The sequence below is a fragment of the Bos taurus genome, chromosome 11, assembly GCF_002263795.3.
Source record: "Bos taurus isolate L1 Dominette 01449 registration number 42190680 breed Hereford chromosome 11, ARS-UCD2.0, whole genome shotgun sequence".
NCBI lineage: Eukaryota > Metazoa > Chordata > Mammalia > Artiodactyla > Bovidae > Bos > Bos taurus.
Window position 1 is genome coordinate 97,467,327 of NC_037338.1, and position 24,896 is coordinate 97,492,222.

The following is a 24,896-nucleotide window of genomic DNA, read 5'->3' on the forward strand; positions in this document are numbered from 1 at the left end:
AGGCACGCAGCCTTGAGCCCGGCCTGTTCTGGCCACGCGGGACCCTGGAGAGAAATCCAAAGGCCTCTCCATCCCATGGGGTGGGCTTTCTCATCTTGCACCTGTGTTGTTGGCCCTCTGGACCTTCGGCTCCCCCAGGCCCAGCCTAGGTCACAGGCCCACAGCTCTGAGCTGATGGAGCAAGTGCAGTGGCGGGCAGGGAGGATGAGGCTGAGGCAAGAGAGGGCCTTGAGCACAGGGAGGTCCAGGCATCAAGCAGGGAGCCCATTGTCCCAGCTTTGAACCCAGTTCTGCCGGTTCTGAGAGGTGGTGGTACCCTCTCCAAGCACCACTTTCCTCTCTTGTGAAAAGAGTGGCAGAACCTGTGTCTAAGGGGTCTTATGGGGGAGGAGTCTGCGTGCAAATAAGGCCCAGGGCCTAGGATGTAGGAAAACACTTAATAAATCTTAGCAAGAAATAAGAACAATAATGGCTGCTGGATTTGACAGCCAGGAGCTGGTGACTCAGTGAGAATGGGGGAAGGCAATATGGGATCAGCTCAGAGGGGTTGATGAGCAGGTGGAGGGTAAGCCATTTGGCTTGGTTCATAGTAGGTACTCAGTGAATGTTAGGTGGATGGGTAAATAAATGAGCCATCAGATGAATGGGACTTGCCAGTGAAGGGCAGACAAGGGAGGAAAGAGCATCAAGCCAAAGGCCTGGCCTGGAGCGCGCAGACCTCTGGCGCACTAGGCGCTGGCTGGAGGGCAAGCACGTGGCGGGTGGAGGGGCATGGTCAGAAGGACACGATGCTTCACCTTCCACCTGCCCTGTACCATCGACAGGTCTGGTCCCCAGAGAAGCCCCAGTGTCCCCAAATGGAAAACAATTCCTGGGGCTTGCCCCTAGTCCCCCAGGGGTCAGAGCCCCAGAAGTGAGAAACTAGTCATCAGGTGCTGAGAGTGTATGTGTGTGTCTATACTGGGAGCTCCCACATGGCACCTCCAGCCCGGATCTCTGTCTGAAGTCTAGATTCATATGGGCTGCTGCCCTCTGGACACGTCCACATGACGATCAGAAGGCAGCTCGGGGGTAACAGGTCCAGAACCGCACTCCTGATGCTGCCCTCCCCTACCCTGCCTCAGTCTCCATTTCATTTAGTGGCAACTCCATCCTTCTGGTTGCTCAGGCCCCCTGATCTTGGACTCACCGACACCTCTATCCTTTCTCTCACATCCTCTCGTGTCCCTGTCTCCCTTCAAAATGCATCCCAGCGAGGGCAATTTCTCAGAAACTTCCCTGGTCTCAGCCAGCACCATCTTTTGCCTGGATTATTGCGATGAACTCCCAAAGCATCTCTGGGCCCCCACACAGCTGTCTGAGGAACCTGGTTAAAATGCAAATCAGATCACAACCCCTCTCTGCTCAAGACCCTCTCTCCAAAACACCAGGTGACTTGCCCTCCCCGCCCCCCCCAACCCCACCAGTGCTTCTGCACCTCCTAACTCTTGCCCTGTTGATCACCTGTCCAGCCACATCATCTCCTTGCCTTCTCTCCAACACCTCAGGTACAGGTATAACACTCAGGCCTCAGGACCTTTGCACTTGCTGTTCCCTCTGCTGGGAATTCCCCCAGATATGTCAGGAAGGCCTGAGACTGTTCTTGCTAACCCCGCTGGCCACTGCTTTCGCTTTTCTTTGCTTCATCGTGATTCATCATTGTCACTATTTGTTATACTGTGCTAGAGATGTATCTCCTGTCTGTCCGCTCACTCTTTAAATTGGAAGCTGGGGGCGGGGTGGGGGAGGTGGATGGTTGGGAGAGAACATCACTTTGACTCACTGCACTACCCCAGCCTCCAGACAGTGCCTGGCACGTAGTAGGTGCCAAACAAATGTGTGTGGAGCCACCGAATGTGTGCCGGCCCGGCCTGGCTGGCCCTCGGATGGTACCCCAGGCTCCCAGCTGGACCCATCCCTCCCTGCCCCTGGCCCCTGACCCCCAGCCCCGGGCTGCGGGCTCCCAACAGCGCCCCGGGCCGGGATCAAAGGGCCGTGGAGCCGGCGGCCCCGCACAGCTGGGTCTGTGCGCCCGCAGGAGGCGCCGGGGCAGCCCTCGCGGCAGGCCCGGCCCCGGCGCGGCGAGGCTGCGGAGAGGCCCGCGCGCCGCCGCCGCCGCCGCCGCCGGTCCCAGCTCCCGGCCCCGCCAAGCATTCCAGCCGCGTGATTGACGCGCGCACCGGGGCCCCCGCCTGCGGCTCCCGCCGCCGCCCGCCTGGCCCGCCGCCGCCGCCGCCGCATCAAAGCAGATGTTTGCAGCTGGTTTGAGTTGGATCCCCATCAACAGGCCCCTTTTTGTCTCAAAATAAAAAACAGCTACGCCCGGAATGATAAGGACGCAGCAGGCACGTGGGGGAGATGTCAACAAGTCGGGGAGGGAGGCGGTCAGGCAACTCCTTCTGCCTGCTCTCACCCCATCAGCTCCTCCGAGGGCCAGGCAGCCGCCAGCAGCTGCAGCCCGGCCCCCGAGAGTGTCCAGGGTCTTGTCCCCTCTGCCCCTATGAACACCAGCTCACCCCTGACGGACACCACAGTCCCAGGAGCCATTCTGACAGGAGTCACCTACTGAGCACTCAGCACCCGGGGCCTGCCCTGGTGCTCTGTGGCGGGTCCAACCTGGGGTCCTCCACCAGCCTGTAGAGGTGTGGCACAGAGGAGTCAACACGGGGTCATGATGACCTGTGAGGCAGGGGCTGTGATCCCAGTTTTCAAACTGGAAAACAGGTTGAGACAGGAGAGGTGACGAGCCCCAAGGTCAGGCAGAACTGGGACTGAGACTCTTCAGACGGTTCCTTCTGCCTGTAGGACCGGGTTCTTTTAACTGTCGTTTCACCTTTTCCCGGAAGTCCCCAGCTCTCCTCCGGATTGGCTAGCGTGCCTTTCTATGCCCCGCTCCCAGCCTGCTGAGTGTACCTCATCAAAGCACATGTCGCATTCTGCCAGCTCCCACCGGTGGAGATTTGGTCTGACTCTGTTCCCCAAGCGTCTTGCACAAGCCTGGCACAGTCAGCCTGCTTGGGTGTGTGCTGGGTGAATCCGTGAAGGTGGGGACAGAGGGGCTTCAGTTCCAAGCGCCAAGCCTTGTGGTCCCTGGGGAGGGACTGCTTCCAGGGACTGTAGGACTTGGGCCTGGAGAGGCCCTAAGGCAGTGGTCTCTGACCTTTTTGGCAGCAGAAACCGGTTTCATGGAAGACAGTTCTTCCGCAGATTGAGGCAGGGGTTGGCGGGGGAAGGTCTCAGGATGACTAAAGTGCTCTACATGTATTGTGTGCTTTATTTGTAGTATTACTACATCAGCTCCACCTGAGATCATCAGGCACTAGATCCCGGAGGCTGGGGACCCCTGCTCTAAGGGAAACCAGGTTCAAAAGCTGCCTGATCCCCAGTGTGACCCTGGGTGAGGATCTCATAGAAGCACATACCTCAGGGAGAACTCAGACCCAACCATGTGATGGGGGCTTCAGACTGAAGTTGAAGGGCAGAAGAGGTTCCAGAGCTACCTTGGACACCACATGAGACATAAACTGGGGAGAGAGAGGGGGCACACACCTCCTGAGACACCCCCTAGGCTTAGCCCTCTCACATCACCAGGTAATGGAGGGATTAACACCCCCATTTTACAGAAGAGGAAACTGAGGCTCAAAGATGGAACGTAAATGACTCAAGGCCACATAACTGGTGTTGGAGTCATGGGAATCCACACCTCTGAGGACAAGGCTGAGGACTGGGGGTGAGGGGTTAAAAGGACCCTTGAATAAGCAGGAGAAGGATGAGACACAGGACAGAGGGTCCAGTTGGCCCAGCTTGAGTCAGGTGTCCAGGCCTGGCCCAGTCACTTGAAGGTCAGAGAAGTCATTTTATACCAATAGGGCTCTCCCTGTGTACCATGCGTGAAGGTGCCATGCAGCGTAGGAGGTGTTACTGCAAGACTCCCAGCCTAACGGGAGGCACGTGGAGAACTTTGTTAATAAAAAATTGGGACACTGAACTCCACGGTGTGTGGTTGTGAAGGGGGCACACGAGGGCAAGTTCAACTTCTCTTGTTAGCTGGTAGTGTTCTCAGACTCCCCCAAAAGCAGAGTGTCCAATATTCTCTTGTCCTTCTGTTATTCCCTTGAAATGACTGCCCATTTCATTTCTCCCAGGGTTATTCATTCATTCGATAAATAGTCACTAACCACCAACTCAATGCCAGAGCAAAGGGTAGGGGATTGAATTAATTCCTTCTTTCTAAGACAGTGGGGAGTTCAGACACACAGATATCTGGATCTGGAGGCATCAGGGAAGGCTTCAGAGAGGAGGTGATGCTTTGAATTGTGTCTTGAAGGCTGAAGATAAGTTCAACAAGAAAAAAAGGGAAGGGTTTGAGAAAACAGGTCGTAGAGTCAGATGGAATTTTAGGTGCTAAGGAGGCCAGAAGGGACTTGGGTTCAGGGAACAATGAGAAGCGTGGCAGCTAGAGCAGAGCGCCGAAGGCCAGGTGTGGCAGGGTAGAGTGGGGCCTTGAATGCCATGGTTAGATCTTTGCACTTCTCCTAAAACTGTTGGGAGCTCTTGGACTGAGAACCCAGTGAAGAGCTAAAACTGTAAAGTGCAGTGACACGAGTCCGGGAATGGCCGCACGGTGAGGAGGCAGAGGAGAGTGAACTGTGCTGGAAAGGCTTGGATAGACGATGACAGTGATTGTGATCTGCACTCATCAAGCCTTTCTCTGCCCAGCTGTGACCCCACTGGACAAATGGGGTCACTGAGGCTCAGAGAGGAGAAGGGACTTGTGTGGGATTCCAGTGTGAGGAAATGACAGAACCAGGATTCCTAGCCTAGTACATGCTGTGTGGCCTCCAAGAGCTGGGGATGAAGACCCATGAGGAGAGGCTGGAGGGGCCCTGGGACATTAGGAAACCAGTTTTATGAGAGGTAAAAGAATCACCTGTGTTGCATGCATCTCTGCAGGTATCAGTGGTTTGAAAGTGTTCGTCGCTCAGTTGTGTCTGATTCTTTGTGACTCTAGGGACCACAGCCTGTCAGGCTCCTCTGTCCATGAGATTCTCTAGGCAAGAATATTGAAGTGGGTTGTCGTTCCCTTCTCCAGGGGATCTTCCTGACCCAGGGATCAAACCCCAGTCTCCTGCTTTGCAGGCAGATTCTTTACCGTCTGAGCCATCTCAATGGTTTAAGAGAAATTAACAAATCAGATTTGTAACCTGTGTTCACATGCTCCCGAAAAAAATGGTTTTTTGAGTTTTGTTTATTAGCTTTATGACTTTAATACATTGAGAATTAAACAAATAAACCCATGAAAGCTCAGAGGAGATGGAGATGTGTTGTCCTAGCCTGGGACACTTTAAGGGAAGGATATCCTGAAAAGAGGAATTTCTTACTCTGCAATTACAGATGATCCTGGGGGAAGGGGGTGTATTTGCTGCAGGGGGAGATATTCAGTTTGGTTCAAGGAAAACCCACCCAGCCACCTTGCCTGGACAATCTCACCGACAGAGAAGCCTGGAGGGCTACAGTCTATATGGTAGCACAGGGTCAGACACAACTGAAGCGATTTAGCATACACACGTGCACACACCCAGCCACACCTACTAGGTGCTGGGCTTATGTCAAGTGATAAAAACTTGGAGTGTTCCGAGCCTTGAGGGCAGACAGACGTGGGCATGGCAAAGGGCCAGGGTAATTGATGAACGGAAACATTTGGATACACAGAGCAAAGAGGGAGTATATGGCAATGCTGCCATGTGACTTTGAACCTGCCCTCTGCACCTTCCTGTGCTCATCTGTGAAACAGAGATGGAAACAGTGTCTTCCTTTTAGGGTTCTGTGAAGACTTAACGGGGTGATGCAGCTAGATGTTAATTGAGATCAATGATACTAATGAGACAGCCAGAGAATGAGCCAGGAGCGCTCTCTCCAGCCTCCAGACAGAAGCTGGAAGGATGGATCCAGAGCCCAGGATGGAGATGAGAGGGAGCATGGTTAGCATCTGTGTCAGGAAGCCTGTGCCCAGGAACTCCTGGGAGATCCCAGCAAGGATAATCCAGGAGAGCATGTTGGACTCGCACAGAACAGGAGAAAGGCAGACACCAGCAGTTGTGAAATGCCTTTTAATGCCAGCAGAGGGCTGAGAACTTTACATGGGTTTAGCCCTCCCAGCAACCCCATGGGTGGGTACCATCATTCCCATTTTACAGATGAAGAAACTGAGGCTCAAAGAGGTTAAAGTGTCTTGACTAAAGTCACACAGGGAAAAGTTATGGAGACAGGAGGGAACACCAAGCTGCCCGGTTCAGCACCCGCACCTCCCCACACAGGTCCCCTCCCAGGGAACCTTGTCTCTACAGGGCAGGTGGGTGGAGCTCCCACAGACCAGCTTGCCCTGCCTCACAGGCTAAACGGCACTCTATTGGCTGGTTCAGCAGTCATTCAGCAAACATTCACTGCTCACCTTTAGTGTGTGTGGGGACTTGGGCTCAGTGCTTAAGACACAGGTGGCCCTGGGAAGGTGTACCTGGAAATACATGAAGTGTGTCTGCGACTGGAAAGGAGGAGGGGGCTTTGGGAGGAAGGGATGCCCAAGCTAAATCCTTCCAAATTAGCAGGTGTTTGCCAGGCAAAGGTTGGGAGTGGGGGGAATGGCCTTCTCGGTTGTGGGGACAGCGTGTGGAAAGGATAGGTGCTTTATGTGGAAAACGGGGAACAGGGTTGTGTGGGTTGGTAGCAAGTGATGTGGCCACAAGTTTTTCACGAGTCTTTGTCTAGCTTTGGAGCTTCTGGATTGGGGAAGGGGCCTGGGCAGGCAGATTGGCACCAAGAGGGCACAACCGTTAGAGGGGAAGCCACAGGTAACTCTGCCTTGGCCAGAGCTTCGGAGCCACCCCACAGCGCCCTCCATCCCTGACCCCAGGACCTGCTGCATCCAGGCTTCCCAGCCCCAGTGTGAGAAGCAGAAGCACACCCATCTGGAGCCCCCAGCCCAGTGCTCTTACAGAGGAGGGAAGTGAGTGAGGTTCAGACTCGCCCAAGGTCCCAGAGCTGGGAGGGACGGAGAGCGAGTCCAGGGCTCCAAACCCAGGGCCCTTGTTGCTTTCCCGGGCCCTCATGCCAGGCTTTGGGGCGGGAGGGGAAGGGAGGCGGGGAGGCACCAAGCTTTTCAGCCCTAGCCATTCTGCATCTCCAGTCAATATTTGCAGCTTCCAGGCAGTGTTCACAGAGAGGCTTCCCCAGCCCCCGCTTCACTCCCTTTGTGCTCACAGCTTTAACCTGACAACTCAGTGCATTTTCACACTGAGAACCCAGCAGCGTTGTTGAGCCCATTATACAGATAAGTGAGCTTAGAGGGAAGAAATTACTTACAAGCCAGCAAGCGGCAGAAACAGGCATTGAACCTGAGTCCATCTGATTCCATTGCCACCCGCCTCTGCTTGGGGCTGCTTCTCAATGGCTGGTTCCACCGGTCCTGTGTGGTGGGAGGGATTCAGGGAGGGAGTAGGGGCTCACAGAAAGGAGGGGCTCCCACTGGCGCCTGAGCCCCTTCCACACACGCTGTTTGTAGCTCTCACCCTGGCGTGGTAGACAAAGGCAGCCCCATAATTGGGAGCAAGTATTTCATGCATCCCCCCCGATGTTTTATTGGGTGGAAAGATGCTTGGAGACCAAACGGATGGCCCATTCCATTTATAAAGTGTGCACGGTTTGTTTTATTTCCCGAGTTTTTGCAATCTAGATAACAGATGATGCCCCGAGTGGCTGGCGCTGCCTCCGTAATGGCGGCACCGAGCCTTTGGAGAAGTATTAATAATAGATTGTGTTGATGAGTTTGGAGAAAGTAGCAATCGACCCCCTGCTGCCAAGGCATTAGCGCGGCTGTTCTGAACGAAGCCTGCATGGTGGCAGCGCCTGCAAATGCAGGTCACCCCCCACCACCGCCGCCACCCCCTCCCCTAGACTCAGAGGGCTTCTTCTCTGGGAACCACCAAAGGCGTGCCAACCTGGCCCGGGGCCCCAGCCCTGCCAGGTGGACCCAGAGATGCCCCAGCACTTATCTGCCCATGGGCCACAGGGACCAGGCTGCAGCCCTTCATGGGGCCTCTAGGTCAGGAGGTAGAGCGTGGGGAGGAGGACAGACAGGCAGTGAGAGGGGCAAGGCAGAAGTGTCCCCCATGTCAGAGCAGCAGGTTCTGCGAACCTGGCTTCTTCCCTAGCCCCTTGGCAGAACTGGAGGGTCAGCCCGGTTCCTAGGGGCCTCTGCTTAGGGCGCCATGGGCAGTTGGGTGGGTTGCACTCTGAACAAAGGTCTCCAGCCAGAGGGCCAAATTGGAGCTGACTTCGGCTCACACTCCCCTGGTGAAGCCCTGTGCTGTGTGGGCCAGTAGGGTCCTGCCTGCCTGAGCCAAGCCTTTACTTTCAGACTTTGCAGACACTGAGGCCTCCTGGTGGATCAGGTGGACCTCCGTGGAACTAGGAGCTGACAGGGTCACGTGCCATCACTCTGATGCGGGACTCATTCATTGAGTTAAATGCTCAGTCCCCTTGAGTCCTGACAACAGCAGCCTTTGAGGAAAGTCCTGTTGACATCCCTGTTTCACAGTAGAGGGAACTAAGGCCTGAGGTGAGCATAGAGGAGGCCACCTCCCCCAGACTGGGGCATCAAAGAAGGCTTCCCAGAGGAGGTGGTGTTGGAGTTGGGCATTGCAGGATGAGTAGGAGCCTGCTGGATAGACTAGAGGTGGCTGGCAGGGGTTGCTGGGGTCTCCCCAGTTTGAGTGCCCTGGCCAGTGCCAGGGCAGCAGGCAGAGCTGGGATTGGCCTTGCCCACTGCGTCCCACCCGCTCACCGTGGGTGGTGTGGATGGCAGCCCCGGGAAGGGAGGCAGGCCGAGAGCCTTGCGTTTATGGCCGTTTCTGTTCCAGAACAGATTAGTAGAGAATTGCAGCTGTAATCTGTGCCTGTGATGGCGGGCCATAAAGAGGGATGGGATGCGCGCAGTGCTCCCAAGGTGGCGCCCGCAGACGTGGCCCGGGGACGCGGGGAATGAAAAATGGTTTTAATTCCCTCCCAGCAGCAATAATTTGATTCTTCATAAATTTTTCCATCAAAGTGTTGTTGAGGCTGAGTTCCCACAGAGCAGGGCACGTGACAGGGATGGGGAGCCGAGAGGAGCGGTCAGTAGGTGCAGGCCAGGGCAGGGTCCTGCTCAGACCCTTGTGCTCACTCACCAGAGTCGCGAAGACCCACCCACCCCACCCCAAGCATTGTCTCCCGAGATGAAAGATGGATCCTCTTTGTCACGGACGGACAGTATCAGACCCCGGACATTTACTCCCCACGTGACCCTGAGCACATGCCTGCCTCCCAGCACCTCAGTTTTCTTATCTCTAAAATGGGATTAATATTTCCTGCCTCGTAGGGTTGTTGCAAGGATGAAATGCACTTCTGTACACAGAGTGCTTGGAAGAGCGGCTGATACTGCACACGTGTTCTGTGACTATGTGTTCACGGGGGAGAGTCCTAGGCTAAAATGAGAAATAAACAGGTGTGGCCGAGGCAAGGGCCAGAGGAAGAGCATGCCAGAGGGCCATGGTGATGGTGCCCTGGAGGGCTTCAGGCAGCAGCCTCCGGGAGTAGAGGGGTAAGAGGGGAGGCAGGACTGTGAAGGGCCTGAAGGCCAAACTCAGAAACTTGGAGGTTCTCCTGAGGGCACGAGGGAGCCGTGGATGAGTCTGGGGCAGGGAGGCAGCGTGATCACGTGTGTGCTTTGGACAGACCCCTCTGTTTCTCATCCTGGAGGGTGAGTCAAGGGTTGGAGAGGCAGTAAACCAGCGAGGACGCTGGGGCAGCCCCTCCGGCAGGAGGGGAGGGAGCCAGGCTGGGTGATGGGTTGGGCAAGGATGGGGATCACTTGGATGTGGGGGAGAGGCAGGGCCAGGGAGGAGGAGCACAGATGCTGGAGGGCCGGGGGATGGGACCTATGGGGTGCCAGTCCTTCCGCTCAGGGCAGGGCCCACCTGGCTCTCAGGGAAGGTGGAGACTGGCCCTGCACTCTGCCCTCTAGTGGTCGCTGTGCCTCTGAGCAGGCAGGCTCTTGAGCTGACATCTCTGGGCAGCATGCCCAGTGCCCATCTTGGGGTCGTCAGGGGCCCTGCCAGCCAAGGGGTAGGGCTCCCACTGTCTGGCTCTGTGCCCAGGGAGGGCCTCTCCCACTTGGGCCGGGTGGCTCCGGGTGGCAGGAGGAAGAGGTGCTCTGTGGGCAGTGCCTCTGGGAGGGACCCCTGAGCCCAGCCAATATGCCCCGCTTCTGTGCACCCACAGGCTCTTTGCGGCCAAGTGCAGTGGCTGCATGGAGAAGATCGCCCCCACCGAGTTCGTGATGCGGGCGCTGGAGTGCGTGTACCACCTGGGCTGTTTCTGCTGCTGCGTGTGTGAACGGCAGCTACGCAAGGGCGACGAGTTTGTGCTCAAGGAGGGCCAGCTGCTGTGCAAGGGTGACTACGAGAAGGAGAAGGATCTGCTCAGCTCCGTGAGCCCCGACGAATCCGACTCCGGTGAGCTGCGGCTGGAGCCGGGTGGGGGGCTTGGCACCCATGCCGCAGAGGGTCGCCCTGCAGGAGAAACCCGCTTCTGACCCTGGGACCCGTACCCCACACAGACACTGCACCCACACCCACAGCCAGTGCACACATGCACGGAGGTGTTCACATGCGGGGTGCACACAGACACGTGTGCATGGCCCCACAGGCCCACAAACGCACCTGGACACGATCACGCACAGGGATAGGTGCATGTGGTTGTACGTGCACACACACAAGCACATAAGATGTGTGTGTGGATACCTACGCCCAGGAATGTAAAAACATGGACACATGTCCACTAGACATGTGCTCACATGCCCAAGCACGCCAAAGCCCACACCCATGTAAACACACATGTGTACACATGCCCTAGCACACTCGTGCAGTAAGTCTGGCTACACGTTTATCCATGTGCTCACAGGTACTATACTTTGCACACACATGAATGCATGCCCTGTGCTCTCTGGCCCAGCAGTCCCCCTTTCCCTTGCTGTGACCCCACCGCAGCCCCACCTCACAGGGGTCTCTCCCAGCATCGAGTCTACAGGCATCTGATACGACGCATCCTGTCTCCATCACGCCCCCCCAAGTCTTCAGCAGTGGGCAGACTGGAGTCCTCGGTAGTGGAGGGAAAGCCTCCATTTCCTGGGGTGAAGGCTCCTCTCCACCCTGCTCCAGCCTCCCAAAGACTGCCAGTTTGGAGCGCTCCTGGCAGGAGGGGCAGGGCCAACCAGGGACAAGTTCTTAAGGAGGAGAAAGTCAGGAAGCAGGCTGGCACCTGGTCATTCCTGGGGGCGGCAAAGACAGCCTGGAGCAGGGGGCGTGGGGAGGAGGTGCCCTGGTCTGCCAGGCCCTTGTGGGGAACCCGGAGCCCATGGTCAGAGGACCTGCCCACACAAAGGAGCCGTGTCCCTGCCAGAGCCCTTGAAGGGGGGCATGAGCTGCCCATGCATCTGTCCCTCTGCCCACCCCTGGGCAGGGCACCGTGGTGGCCAGGCTGCCTGGGCTCCTGAGGGAGAGCGGGGACCAGCCAGGTGCCATTGGCACATTCCTGCCAGGCCTAGGAAGGGGGTCTCAGAGGGAGGCCCTCCTCTGCAGGGACTCATGCTCGGAGGAAGATGGGCTGGGGGCAGCAGGAGGCATGGGGGTGGGGGAGGCTCTGCTGTCTGTTTGGGGCCCGCATCTCTGAGACCCATAACTCGGGCATGCAAGTGGGTATGGGGTCGCTGGGTGAAGACGCATGCTTCTGCATTCAAGGGTGTGTGTGTGTGTGTGTGTCCAGACGTGTGCATGCCTGTATGTCCCTGCTTCAGAGCATGCACCTGTGTGTACGTGTGTGTGAGTGTATGTTTTGCTTGTCAATCCTTAGTCCCTGGAAGCTCCTTAGAGCCTCCTCTCTGGGCCCTGATGCCCGGCTGATGCTGGGCTAGTGCCATGGGAACTGGTTTTCCTGAAAGCCAGCATTCTGGGCTGGGGTCCCCCAGGGCCCGGAGGCCACAGGCCAAGGTGGGGCCCAGGCAGGTTGGGTCAGGGGAAGCCCAGGGCCAGACTGAGCACAGCTGCCAGCTCCTCTCATCAGGAGGGCCGTGGGCCTGATGGCAGATCGGCTGCCTGTGAGTGTCAGCATAGCTGTGCTCCCTTCCGTGTGCCAGCCACACATGTGTGTGCCATACGTGTGCACCTGCACATTTCTGCAGTGCCCGAACCTGTCCCCATGTGGGCCTGTCTCTCTGCCCTTCTGAACGTGAGTGCATCTGAGTGGGCAGCGTGTGTCCGTGCCTGCTCACCAGGGTGCCCTCCTCTGCCTGTCTGGTCAGCAGGGCAGGTCTGGTGGCTTTGGTTCAGGTCTCCCCAGGGGGCTGAGATAAGGGCGCGAGGACCGTTTGCTGAGGAAGGGAACACACCGGGCTGGGTGGGGCAGTGGGTGGACAGGAGGTGAGAGGTGAGACGAGGCGGGGCCTGTGGCCCAGGGAAGGGGGCAGTCTCTACCCTGAGGGCCCTGGGGAGTCGTGCTGGGTGATGGCAGGAGGTGACGGGACCCCAGCAGCAGCGGGTTCCTGAGGATACGGGCTGATCCGCTGCATCGTGTTCCCCACAGTGAAGAGCGAGGATGAGGATGGGGACATGAAGCCGGCCAAGGGACAGGGCAGCCAGAGCAAGGGCAGTGGGGACGACGGGAAGGACCCTCGGAGGCCTAAGCGGCCCCGGACCATCCTCACGACGCAGCAGCGCAGAGCCTTCAAGGCCTCCTTCGAGGTCTCCTCCAAGCCCTGCCGGAAGGTGAGGGGCGGCCGGGGTGGGGCGGGGGCTGACACCCCCACACCCGCTGCCTTTCCAGACTCCTGCGGGGACCTGGGCATCCCTGCACCTCCCCGCCCAACCCCCGGACCTGCCACCTTCGGCGCCTGCCCACCCCCGGGCCTGACCCTTCTCCCTCTCTGGGCAGGTCCGAGAGACGCTGGCGGCGGAGACGGGCCTCAGCGTGCGTGTGGTCCAGGTCTGGTTTCAGAACCAAAGAGCAAAGGTGAGGACCGGCCACGAGCCACCCTGCTGGGCAAGGGAGAGGGTGGGCAGGCGGAAGACCGGGGCCTGATGAGGGTGGGGCGGGAGTGCCTGGGGGCCGAGGTGGGGCTGGCATGCACCGTATCTCCTGCAGATGAAGAAGTTGGCACGGCGGCATCAGCAGCAACAGGAGCAGCAGAACTCCCAGCGGCTGGGCCAAGGTGAGCCAAGGGCCCAGCGCGGGGCTCAGTCTGTCACGAGACTCCCAGGAAATTTCTCCCGCCCCGGGGGTCAGATCTCAGGGAGCCAGTGCCTGGGAACCTGCTGAGATCCACGGACAGGCAGTGGGGACCACGGGACACAGGAGGAGGAGAAATGGCAGGGGAGGCAGCCCGGAGCGGGGACAGAATTTCCACATTCACCCTCTCTCTGTGCCAGGCACGGTCCTCACCATTCAACAGCTTCCGTCTCACTTAACTCACAGATCCCTAAGAGGAGGGGCATTGTTATCGCCCATCTCACAGATGAGGAGACTGAGGCTCAGAAGACTAAGGGACTCGCGGGATCACTCAGCTAGTAAGGGGCAAAGCTAGGCTTTGGCCCTGAGTGTAGGGCTCCTGCGTACGTGCTCAGTTGCTCAGTCGTGTCTGACTCAGCAACTGCATGGACTGTAGCCCTCCAGACTCCTCTATCCATGGGATTCTCCAGACAAGAATACTGGAGTGGGTTGCCATGCCCTCCTCCAGGGGATCTTCCCAACCCAGGGATCGAACCTGAGTCTCTTACTGTCTTCTGCATTGGCAGGCAGTTTCTTTACCACTGGACCACCAGGGAAGTTCCTGTTGGGCTCCTAAACCTGTGCTTTTAACACGACCACACACCCTCTTGCCCATGTAGAATTCAGCAGAAGTCTCCAGAGAAATTTCCAGAGAAAGTCTTCAGGGTATTGAGAGTCCAGGGTGGACTAAGCTTTGCCCAAATGCTGTTTCCACATCTTGGACTGGGGCTGGCCTCCCGAACCCCAGCAGGACCCCATTGGAGCCTTCTAGGCCTTGGAGGGGGGCCCAAGTGTTTCCCGAGACTGCTGGACTGGGGTGGGGGCTGCCGCTGTCCGCTCCCATGGGAGACGAGTGCCCTGAGGCAGATGCCAAGGCACTGATGGGCAGCTCAGGACTCTGAGGCCAGACCAGTGTCCCAGGCTGGACCCGGGGCTTCGGGCTGTGCGTGGCCTCAGAGCCCAGCTCTTCCTGTCCTGTCCCCTTTCCCCTCTCCTGAGACAGCCCAGCCTTCGGGGGCTGCTGCCATGGCCACGGGCATCTCAGCCCGCCCCTACGCTCTGTCTTGCTCTCCGGGGTTCCCAGCTGCCCCCTGGACGCAGTCTCCCCAAGAACTTTCCAGGTCCCCTTGAGCTCATCATAGCCCACACTGTACTTCATGCCATTGTCCCCAGGCCACACGCATACAACACCCCCTGCTGCTCCCCAACGCCCCCCTCCACCCACCCAGTACCCACACCAGAAACCTGGGCGTCACCTCTGACCTGTCCTGTTCCACGAGCACTGCATCTGCTAAGTCACCCAGTCAGTCGGTGATTTCTTCTCCCAGGTCCCTCATGCCCCTCTCAGACTTTCCTGCATTTACCTTAATGGGGACCCAAGCCCCTCGCCCCACCTGTCTCCTCTTGATGGGCCCTGCCTCTGTCCTCCACCCTCTCAGCCTTTCTCCACAGTCCCTCCACAGCCAAGACCCTCCACTGGCTTCCTACAGCCTCAGGGGACACCCTGCCCCCCACTCAGCTCGGGTCCCCAGGGAACCATCTCTCTCCCCAGGCATGACCTTTTCTTGCCCTCATGTCCAGCCCTGTGGACTGGGCTCCCTGCTCCCACCGGGCAGTTTCTCCCTTCTCTGCCTTTGTTACCCTTCAGCCTGGCATCCTGCCCCTGGCTAGGCTGGTTGAACTCTCTGCTGGTTCTTGAAGTTACATGGAGGTGGAAGGCCCCTTCCTCCAGGAAGCCCTCCTTCCCTGAGCCTTGCTGGCCCAGGTGCAGGCTCCACCTTGGCGCTGCGGGTGCAGGGCACTCAGTGCACCCCCGTGTCATGAGTCATTACTGGCTGTTGCTGGAAGCCTCTGACTTTGGATAAACTAGTTCTTCTAGAGGCGCTGGAGTGTGTGTGTCTGGGGCAGGTTGGTGAAGTCAGGTCAGATATGGAGGCTCAGCGACCCTGGAAGCTCATGGGCAACCTCAGCAGGGGGAGGGGCTGGGAAGGAGGAGGTCAAAGGGACGGCAGCGGGCAGCCTGGACTGGGTAGCAGGGTGGGGGTCGTGTGGGATGGGAAGCCATGGGGGACTCCTGGGATACATCTTGAGGTCCCCTCTAGGCCAGGACAGCCCCGGGCGGTTAGTGAGGGCGCGGTCTCTCCCCAGAGGTCCTGTCCAGTCGCATGGAGGGCATGATGGCCTCCTACACGCCGCTGGCCCCGCCACAGCAGCAGATCGTGGCCATGGAGCAGAGTCCCTACGGCAGCAGCGACCCCTTCCAGCAGGGCCTCACGCCACCCCAAATGCCAGGTGACCACATGAACCCCTATGGTAAGCTGCCCCACCCCTCATGGCCCAGCACCGCCCCTGCCCCCCCAGCCTGACCTGGCAGGCCCTTCCAAATCAGCCCACCTGCCTCCTCCTGTCAGGAAGGGGGTACCCTGGAAACCCCCACCCGCAGCCCCCCAAACCCCCGCCAGCTGGCAGTCATCCTTTCCCTCCCTCACCTCCAGCCACACGGCCTGTAGGGCCAGTGGGGCCCCCAGAAGCCCCCTGCCTGGAACCCCCGGTGCTGACGCCCACCCCCTCTGCCTGCCGCCCCTCCCCCACCTCCAGGCAACGACTCCATCTTCCACGACATCGACAGCGATACCTCCTTAACCAGCCTCAGCGACTGCTTCCTCGGCTCCTCGGACGTGGGCTCCCTGCAGGCCCGCGTGGGGAACCCCATCGACAGGCTCTACTCCATGCAGAGTTCCTACTTTGCCTCCTGAGAGCCAGCCGGGCGGCACGGACGCTTGGGCAAGGGTCCTGGAGGGGAGGATTGCTGGCCACAGACGCTGCCTCACCACCCCCAGCCCCACCGCCCGCACAGACTCTGCAGACAGCCATACGGTGCCCTCCCCTCGGCCAACCGGGCCTGGCTAATGTGCCCACTGGGCACAGCCAGACAGGCAGATGGGCGGAGCCTGGGCAGGGACTGTGTCCTGCCCCCAGAGACCGTGTCACCCCCAGGGACCCAGAACTCTCGACAGCCACTCACCTCCCAGCCCCACCTTGGCCTCCATCGCCTCCCTCCCCCTCCCAATCTCTTTTATGGGAAGCTTAAATTCTCTCTATTTTTTTAAACGTCCCCTCTGTGTCCAGGCCACCTCCATGGTGCAGGCCTAGATCAAGGCAGCCCCTCCGCTGCCGTGCATGTCCCAGACGATGGCGTGAGAAGCCTGTGTACCCTGTGCCCTGCACTGTGCCCACCTCCTCCCACCTCTGGGGCAGGCCCACCAGCCTAGGATCACCCCTTCTACCTGGAGCCTGGGGCGGGAGTGGGGATGAGCCTGGCAGGTGCGCCAAGCCCACCACAGCTCTCCCCTGGGGAAGGGGGCGTCACGGGGGCGCCAGGGGCGGGAAGGTTGAGCCCAGGCCGACTCAAAGGGATGGAGACATACATGCACACATACACGCTTCAAGGCACACCCATGCGGATGTGCACACGGGTACCTAGACATGCTGAGAGAGACGGAGAGGCCCCTGCGGGTCAGCCCTGCCCCGTCAGGAAGGGGAAGGAGGCCAGACGGGGACAGGGGAGCCCCCTCTGACAGCAATAGGAGGGGCGAGAGGAAGGGCAGAGGAGGTGAGCTCAGAGCACATGGATGCAGATGTAGCTTCGCCTCCGCCCGGATGGGGCTGCCTAGGCAGTCAGAGGCCCCAGAACCAGGCAGAATCAGGCCACATGGTGGAGCCTCCAGGTGGGAAGGTGTTTCGGAAGCACCCCTTGGCGCTCCATCTGATGCTGGGCTCTCACCCAAACTGCTGCTGCCTCTCCTTGCACACCTCCAGTGACGAGGAGCTCACTACTTCATGGGGCCCCAAGTTCAGCTGCCTTTTCTGCTGATCTCACCTCTGTCCCTTTTCAGCCTTTGTCCTCGCTTCTTAAAGCCAGGCTTTTCCAGCTTCCTTTTAAAAGCCCTTCCTTTTCCAGCTCTTCCTTTTAAAATTGGACCTCCCCCGCCCCCACCCCCACCCCCCCAGGCTGGCTCCAGCTTTCCGTCTAAACGTGTAGAACAGATATAACCCAGTCTGCCCACTGTCATCAGCCAGCCTGGCCCTTCCGGGCTTTTCTTCTTCCACAAACTTCCACAGTCTCAGTCGTCCCGCGTCCTCCTGCAGCCTCAGCCAGCCCAGGTTCTGTGCCATCTCTTGGTCCTGGGTCTCCACTGGTCCCTTAAAGCAGCCACTCTGTCCTTTGGAGGGTTGGTCCCCTCTCTCCTCTTGGGCCCATATAGGCAAGTCACGCTGGGGGCACTTGGAGCAGGTCTGGGGCAGATGCTCCCTGCCCAGTAGACCTGGCCCTTCTCTCCCAGACTCTATGTTGAAAGAAACCTCAGGAATGGATCAACTAGTCTGCCCGTTACTGCGCGGCTGGAAAACTGGGCCAGGAGAGGGGCAGGGACAGGCCTCTCAGCTAGTCAGGAAGAGAGCCGGAGCACAGAAAAGGGGCACCACGCCAGCTCCTCATCCTCTGTGCCTGGTGAATGGCCTCCGGGTTGGGGGACATGACTCCTCTTAGTAGACTTGCCCCCGCCCTGGGCCTCATAAACCCCAAGTCCAACCTGCGCTCTGCCTCTGCCATGACACTGCCCCCTGCCAGGAGCTGGTACAGGGCACACATGCCGATGACCTGCAGGTTGTCGAAGCCAGAGGGTCCTCAGCTCCCTGTGCCAGAGACACCCCGTCAGCTGGTTTAGGTTAACTCCTTCGTGCTACTGCGGCTTCCCCCAGGCTCTGATAACCACGCTGCCCAACCCTGGGCTGGGTGTCGGGACACAGATAAGCAAGATGTAGGGCCCCGTTTGAGGACCTCTCTCCTGGGAGGAGAGACATACACATTCTGTCCCAAGCCTTTCCAGACATTGTTGGGGATCCATTTCTCAGATGAGGAACCTGAGGCTCAGAGAAGGCTGCCCAGCAGAAGCACATGGGACCAGTCAGGCTTGCTGGGGTTGGGGTGAGTTGAGATGACTGGGTTCTGTCCACTTCATGTAGGAAAGCAGAGCCTTGACCTGGGGCGGGGGAGGTGAGTGGCCAGGACCACCCCCACCCCTGCTGTGATGTGGGACCACCATCACATGGTGCCTGGGTGGGAAGCCAGGGGAGGGGGACGTGACAGACTATTCTCTGGAGGAAGAGGGAGAAAGTGAGGGGTTGGGGGGGGAAGTGTCAGAGGAAAGTGGAGTTCTGCTTCCCTTTCGGAAAGCTGAGGCTCAGAGGGAGGAAGGGAGCTGCCCCTGGTAACACAGGGAGTGTTACCACCTCCGCTGTGGAGCCCTCCAGGGAGGCCACACAGAGGGACACTGGTTCTAAAGGTCAGACCACGGGCCCAGCAGAGCCTATAGAGAAGTGGCCAGTGCCAGTGGGCTGGGCATCTCGGGAGGCTTCCTGGAGGCGGTGATGTGGGGAGTCCACCATGTCCAGATGAGCAGGCCCTGGCAGTGAGGTTCGGGGGAAGGAGAATTGGCTGACCTCTGCCCGGCCCAAGCCTGAACTCTGGGCACCACCTGGGGTGAGACTCTCACCTCCCGTCTTTGAGAACCTGCAGCTCTGGGGCTCACTCTGCCCTGCGGGCAAGGGGGAGGGCCACGCTCACAGACGCGCACACAGCCACACACACACACACACAGCTAGACACACACGAAGGCTCACAGACCCACATTCACAGACACGCCGCCTGGGGGCTGGGGAAGCAGAAGGGACCCTCGAACCTTTGGCCCTTGGACGGCGCCACTGCCTGTAGGCCTCTCTGCCATGGCTGCCCCACCGGGGTCCCACGGGAGCCCAGCCCAGCCAGGTGTGGGGCCCCGGCCGCCGGCCATTCCTGTTCTCCTTGTACAGACTCTCACTGTCCACCCGCCATCCCCAGACACATTTTATTTAATAACTTGTCATTGTTAAATTATTTATTAGCGTTTACCACATCACCACCCCCACCCTGCCCTCCACTCTCACCTTCTGCCTCTTCCCACGAAAGCAGAAAATGGAAACAACAGAAAAAGACGAGACATCAGTATATTTGTAAATAAACCAACCTGTACACGCCTGTGGTGCCTCTCCTTGGGGGGAGGGGCTGTGCGGGGCCTGAGCCAGTCCTGCCTGAGATGCCAGCAGATTTCTCAGTGGGCGCCAGGGTCAGCAGGTCAGGAAGGGAGAGCCTGGGGTCCCTGGTCTTGCCCAACACATTCCCTTGTTCCATCCTATAATCGTCACCTCCCCATCCTCATCCTGTCCCAACCCCGACCCATCACCATCCTTGAAACAAATGCCTCCCTCCCGTTTCAATCATCCCTTTCCCCAACACACTCAACCAACCACCACAGGGGGCCCTTAAGTGCCAGCCACTAGGCTGAGAACTGAGATTGGTCTCTGCCTCACGGAGGTAGACAATGTGATGTGAGCTCAGCCTTGTTACAGGGGTACCCAACCTCATCTGGAAGGACGGAGCATCATGGAAGGCTTCCTGGAAGAATCTGCATATTAAGCTGAGATGGGAAGTTAGCTGGTGCAGGGGGACTGGGTGAGGAGGAGGAGGAGTGTCTGCAAGTTCTTGAAGCTTATGCAAACACCTCAGGTGCAGGCAGAATCTTGTGACTCTCCTAAACTGCAAGAATAGCTAAGTTTGGGGCTGGGGGAGAAGCATGAGGCCAGAGGCAAAGCCAGACCGTCCATGGTCTTGCTGCTGCGTGGAGAATGGATCCAAGTAGGTCAGGTGGACTGGACAAAGATGGGAGTCAATGGGTCACCTAGGCGACAGATGATGACGGCTCTGACTAGGGTGGTAACAGGAGAAAGAAGGAAGGAAATCCTGGAGATTCTGTGAGAGAGGGGAGTGAAGGCAACATCGAGTTACTGGATAGCCGGGATGGGGGTCCCTGGAGCACTCTGATCTGGGGCACAGGGAGCTGACGGTCTCTGGGGCATCCATGAGCTGTCAGGGGCAGGGCTGAGCCTCAAAGGGGCCAGACCTGAGCACCCAGGTGTTGAACAACCAGTAGCTGGTCACTGAGACACAAGGTGGGTGAGATCACTCAGGGGACTGCGACAGTGAGAATGAAGCTGAGGCCAAATCCTGAGGAATCACAATGGCTCGAGGCTGGATCCAGGGGAGATGGTGGCCCTGGGATCCAGGGGAGATGGTGGTTAGGGTGGGGTCGGGTGGTGTGTGGAGATGGCAAAGACTCAAGGAATTTGGTTCTCAAAGTATATTCCTTGAGGTCTTGAGGTTCCCTAGAGTACCTTGGGGAATACCAGTGTGTGTACACGTGCAAGCACGTGTTGATGATGGCTCCGTGGGTTGGTTTGCCTGGGTAGGTTGTGCAGGAAGCTGGGTGTCTGCAGGTGATCAGTGTCTGGTGTGCGGCTGGCTGTCTAGATCTGCCTATGGAGTCCGGAGTCTCAGACTTGTGTCTGTGCGTAGGTGAAGACGTTTGCGCATCCACTCCTGGGTGTATCATTGTACATCTCTGCCTGGCTGTGTATCCAGGAGGCCCCAAGCCCGCAGACCTGAAGTCCTCCTGCCCACCTTGTCTGGCTGCTCCTTCTCAGCCCTTTCCCCGTTCCCACAGCCAGGAGCACCTGAGAGCATCTGGAGCCCCTCTTTCTCTGCCCACGGGCACAGCACCCCCTGGGGAAGGCCGCACCCCACCTTCTCCTGCAGCCTTGGGTGACTCGCAGCCCCAGGGGCTTCTGGGCTTGTTCATTTCCTCCCCCAAGGTTCCACTTTCAGAAGGGAAACCCAAGGCTCAGAAGGAGGACATGACCAGCTTGGTATGACAAAGCTAAAAAGGGGCAGCAAAAGCATGGCTCAAAACCAGGTTCAGCTGCAAACCCATGGCCTGGACATCACCCCGGCTGCCTCCCCAAGCCCGCACTCTGGTCCTGCAACCTGGTCCTCCAAGGTCAGGCCCAGGGACCCAGGAAACTCTTCCCTTCCGAATGGCCTCACTGAGGCTCAGAGAAATTGAGTCACTTGGTCCAGACTGCAGCAGCATGGAGGCAGGACTAACTTGGGTCTTCCATCCACATCCCAGGCCTGGGCTTCTGCGAGAGGCACCTCCCAGACCCCTCCCCCATCCCACCCCCCAGCAGTGAGCTGACAGCTCTCTCGCTGACAGCAATCATTTAAAATCCTGTCACTAAAACATGTTTGGGTGGGGGGTGGACAGTGGGCTGTGCTAATCCACTGCTCCCCTCTCTCCTGCCTGTCTTCTCCCCCAAGCCCAGAACGTGAAGTCAGGGGAGATGGAGGAAATGTAGGCCTGATCTGGAGACGAGAGCGTGTGAGACAAGGTCTTTCTCCAGGCCCCTCTTTCAGAGGACCGATTCTAGCCAAGTCCGTGCCACTGCCAGAGATAGACTTCAGCCTACCGACCCTCACAATCCAGAACAGCTCTTATCCCATTATACAGATGAGAAAACTGAGGCTTGGAGAGCAGTAACTTGCTCCAGGGTGATTCTTCCCAGGAACCTGAGGTTGGAGAGGGTCTAGAGTCGAGGAGAGGGGTGGTCCCAGAAGAGGAATATGATTCTGAGCCCACCTTACAAAGCTGGTCCTGAAGGGTGTGAGGCCCAGCCAGGTCCTACCTCTGGAGCTCACCACTGCCGCCTTCCCTGAAAAAACTTTGGGTGTGAGGCCTGGACTAGAGTGGGTGAGGTCTGGGCAACAGCTAGGTGGAATGCGAATCTACTGGGACAGGTGGTGGTGAGACGCATGGTGCAACAGGCATTAGGAGGGTGGTCTGAAGGAGAGCGGCCTCAGTCCCCCAGCAGGATGAGAGGGGCACCCCTCGGGCTCAGGCAATGCAGTTGCCCAGCCTGCCCATGGCTGACCTGCTAAAAGGTTCGACGGGCACTGAAGCAGAGAATTAGGTGACTGAGGGGCTCCACTCACTGCTCTGGGTGCAGCCACTGGGGGTGTTCGCCATGAACCCCACATTGTGCTGAGCCTCACATGTCTTGTTCCGCTTTCCCCTCGAAGCCCCATGGGGCGGGAACAATCGCCATGTCCACTTGACAGTGAAGTCTCTGCTTTCTGCAGTTCCTCTCACTCTGCCAGGCCAACGCTGCTCTCCTCAGATGCTCTCTTTGGCCTCTGAGTGTTCCAGACCCCATGCCAGGCAGACCTTGACCCTGGGCACTGATGGATGGACAGGGAACTCTATGTATGGCTTTGACTGCAGGGCAGCCCCTGGGGCTTGGAGACAGCCCCCAGATTGCTCATCCCTTTTGGTCTTCATCCTTTGCATGGCAGACCCTCCCAGGACCCATGCCCATCTGGGAAGAAGATAAGAAGGAGCTCGGAGAGAAGCATCGAGGCCTCAAAGCTGGGGGAGGGGGGCTCATGGGCTGTGCCTGGGGAATCAGGGGAAGCCTCCTGGAGGAGGGGACAGCACAAGTGCTCAGAGGTGGGAACTGCAGAGGGACCACTGAGACAGGGCACACCCAGGGTCCTAAGGCCAGAGATGGCAGGAGGTGAGATGCCCTCGCTGGGCATGCCAGGGGCAATCAGGCCCTTGGCAGCGGGAGGATGCCTGACACATCCCACGCTCTTGATTTAGCTAAGAATAAAGCGAGCATGTTTGAATAATAGAGAGGGCATATGTGAAGTACCTATATGTGGCATGTGTGCTCAGTCACTTCAGTCGTGTCTGACTCTTTTGCGATCCCATGGACTGTAGCCTGCAAGGCTCCTCTGTCTGTGGGATTTTCCAGGTAAGAATATTGGAGTGGGTTGCCATGCCCTCCTCCAGGGGATCTGCATCACTCAGGGATCGAACCCATGTCTCCTGCATTGCAGGCAGATTCTTTACCACTGAGCCACCAGAGTAGCCTATTTGTGGCCTAAAGAGGAATCATAAAAACAAAAAACCTCTGGACCCATTCCTTCGATAAAGAAGATATAACTTTTAATTCCTTGGAGACCATGATGTGCCCTGCCATGGTTCCAGAAACCCCTATCGCTTCATTTGAAAAACTCTCATCCCAATCGAAGCCAAATCAACCATGGAATGAAGCTTAGGAAGTTCCTAGCACAGAATCTATTAAACAGCAAGAAAGGGCAGGAGTCCCTCACGCAGATCCTGTCCCTCCTGTCTGCACAGAATATCCAGGCGCCTTTCTGTGGGCAGCACCCTGCTTTCATTTCTTACGTCCCTTAGGGGTACTTTGCTATTGAATAGGAAATCCCCCAAACATACTGGAAGCTCATTTGAATTTTTCTTCTGAACCTGCAGTCATCCATCAGGCCACGAGGTGGCGACCGGGAGTCAGGCAGGTGAGAGCTGAAACACGGGTTAGGCTCAAGAGATGATGCAGCTTCAGATCATGGCCAGAGAAGGGAGGAGGGAAGAAACTCTCCTTCTGGGACGTTTCTGCATGCCAAGCCCCATGCGAGAGCTTTACATGGACGATACCACACATTCTTCAGCATTCTAATTTTATAGAACAAGAAAGTAGGCTAAGAGATGTTAAGAAACACTCCTGAGGCCAGCACAGCTCGGAAATGGCAGAACTGGGATTTGAACCAGAGCTGGGGCAGTGACAGAGACAGAGGAGGAGGAAAATGAGGGGAAAGGGAGGGGGAAGAGCAGCATCTTCTTGCTTCAGAGATTCCCAGCCTTGTCTGTCTGACTCTTCACACTCACCTGCGAGGCACCTTCTGGCACTACCCCCATTTTGTTGATAAGGAAACTAAGGCTCAGGGAGCTGCTATCCTCAGCGCCCTGGCTCCTGGGGAATCAGCCCTCCCTGAGCCCAGAGGGAGGCGCACAGGGGAGAGGGGAGGACTGGCAAGCACCCCGCTGCCCCGCTGGGCCCCTTCCCCTGCACCCCTCCTTCAGGACCCAGGAAAGCCTCGTTTCCAGGCACACGAAGGGGACCCCCTCACCAGGGCAAGATCCAGCTCCACCCTCAGTATGCAGTGACCCTTGTGTGCTTCCAGAACATAGGATGCAGGTCACGTTTGGGGGCCCCGGATGTGAGGGTCAGTATCTCATTCTGATCATTTCAGTCCCTGTGGTCTACCAATGAGGGGGCAACTGTTCTGGTGGGTGCCTGGGGCTGTGGTGTCTGAGGGGACCCCACCCTGTCCAGCTTCAGAGAATGGGAAGTGAGAGCAATGTTGTCAAGTTCCAGTCCTAGCTCTGCCACTCGCTGGCCACGTGACCTTGGGCAAGTCACTTAACCACCCCCAGCCTTGGTTCCTTTGTGAACCGAAGGATAAGTACAGAGCCATCGTGAGGGTCACATGAGCAAGTGAACCAGGAGTTCAAACAGTGGGGCTGACTATTCATGGATACCCCTCCCTCTGCCTAGCCCGGAAGCTAACTCAGCCCAGAACACTGAACCAAGAGGGGCCTAAGGGCCTTGAAAAGTCAAAGTGTTTGTTGCTCAGCTAAGCCCAACTCTTTGTGACCCCAAGGACTGTCCACCAGGCTCCTCTGTCCATGGCATTCTCCAGGCCAGAATACTGG

The 24,896-nt window shown here is 58.0% G+C and overlaps 1 protein-coding gene across 2 annotated transcripts in view; it reads left to right on the forward strand.

The window, feature by feature from the left end:
- LMX1B (LIM homeobox transcription factor 1 beta) overlaps nucleotides 1-19,468 on the forward strand; it is an 86,867-nt gene extending 67,399 nt beyond the window's left edge. The window contains exons 3-8 of one of the 2 annotated variants that reach the window (XM_024999579.2): nucleotides 10,354-10,586; nucleotides 12,712-12,893; nucleotides 13,060-13,137; nucleotides 13,270-13,336; nucleotides 15,541-15,705; nucleotides 15,991-19,468. In XM_024999579.2, coding sequence (XP_024855347.1) covers nucleotides 10,354-10,586; nucleotides 12,712-12,893; nucleotides 13,060-13,137; nucleotides 13,270-13,336; nucleotides 15,541-15,705; nucleotides 15,991-16,148 — 883 coding nt within the window. In that variant the 3' untranslated portion in view covers nucleotides 16,149-19,468. The remainder of the gene's footprint in view (nucleotides 1-10,353; nucleotides 10,587-12,711; nucleotides 12,894-13,059; nucleotides 13,138-13,269; nucleotides 13,337-15,540; nucleotides 15,706-15,990) is intronic. The other variant, XM_024999580.2, reaches the window with a different exon arrangement.
- Nucleotides 19,469-24,896: the final 5,428 nt, after the last annotated feature.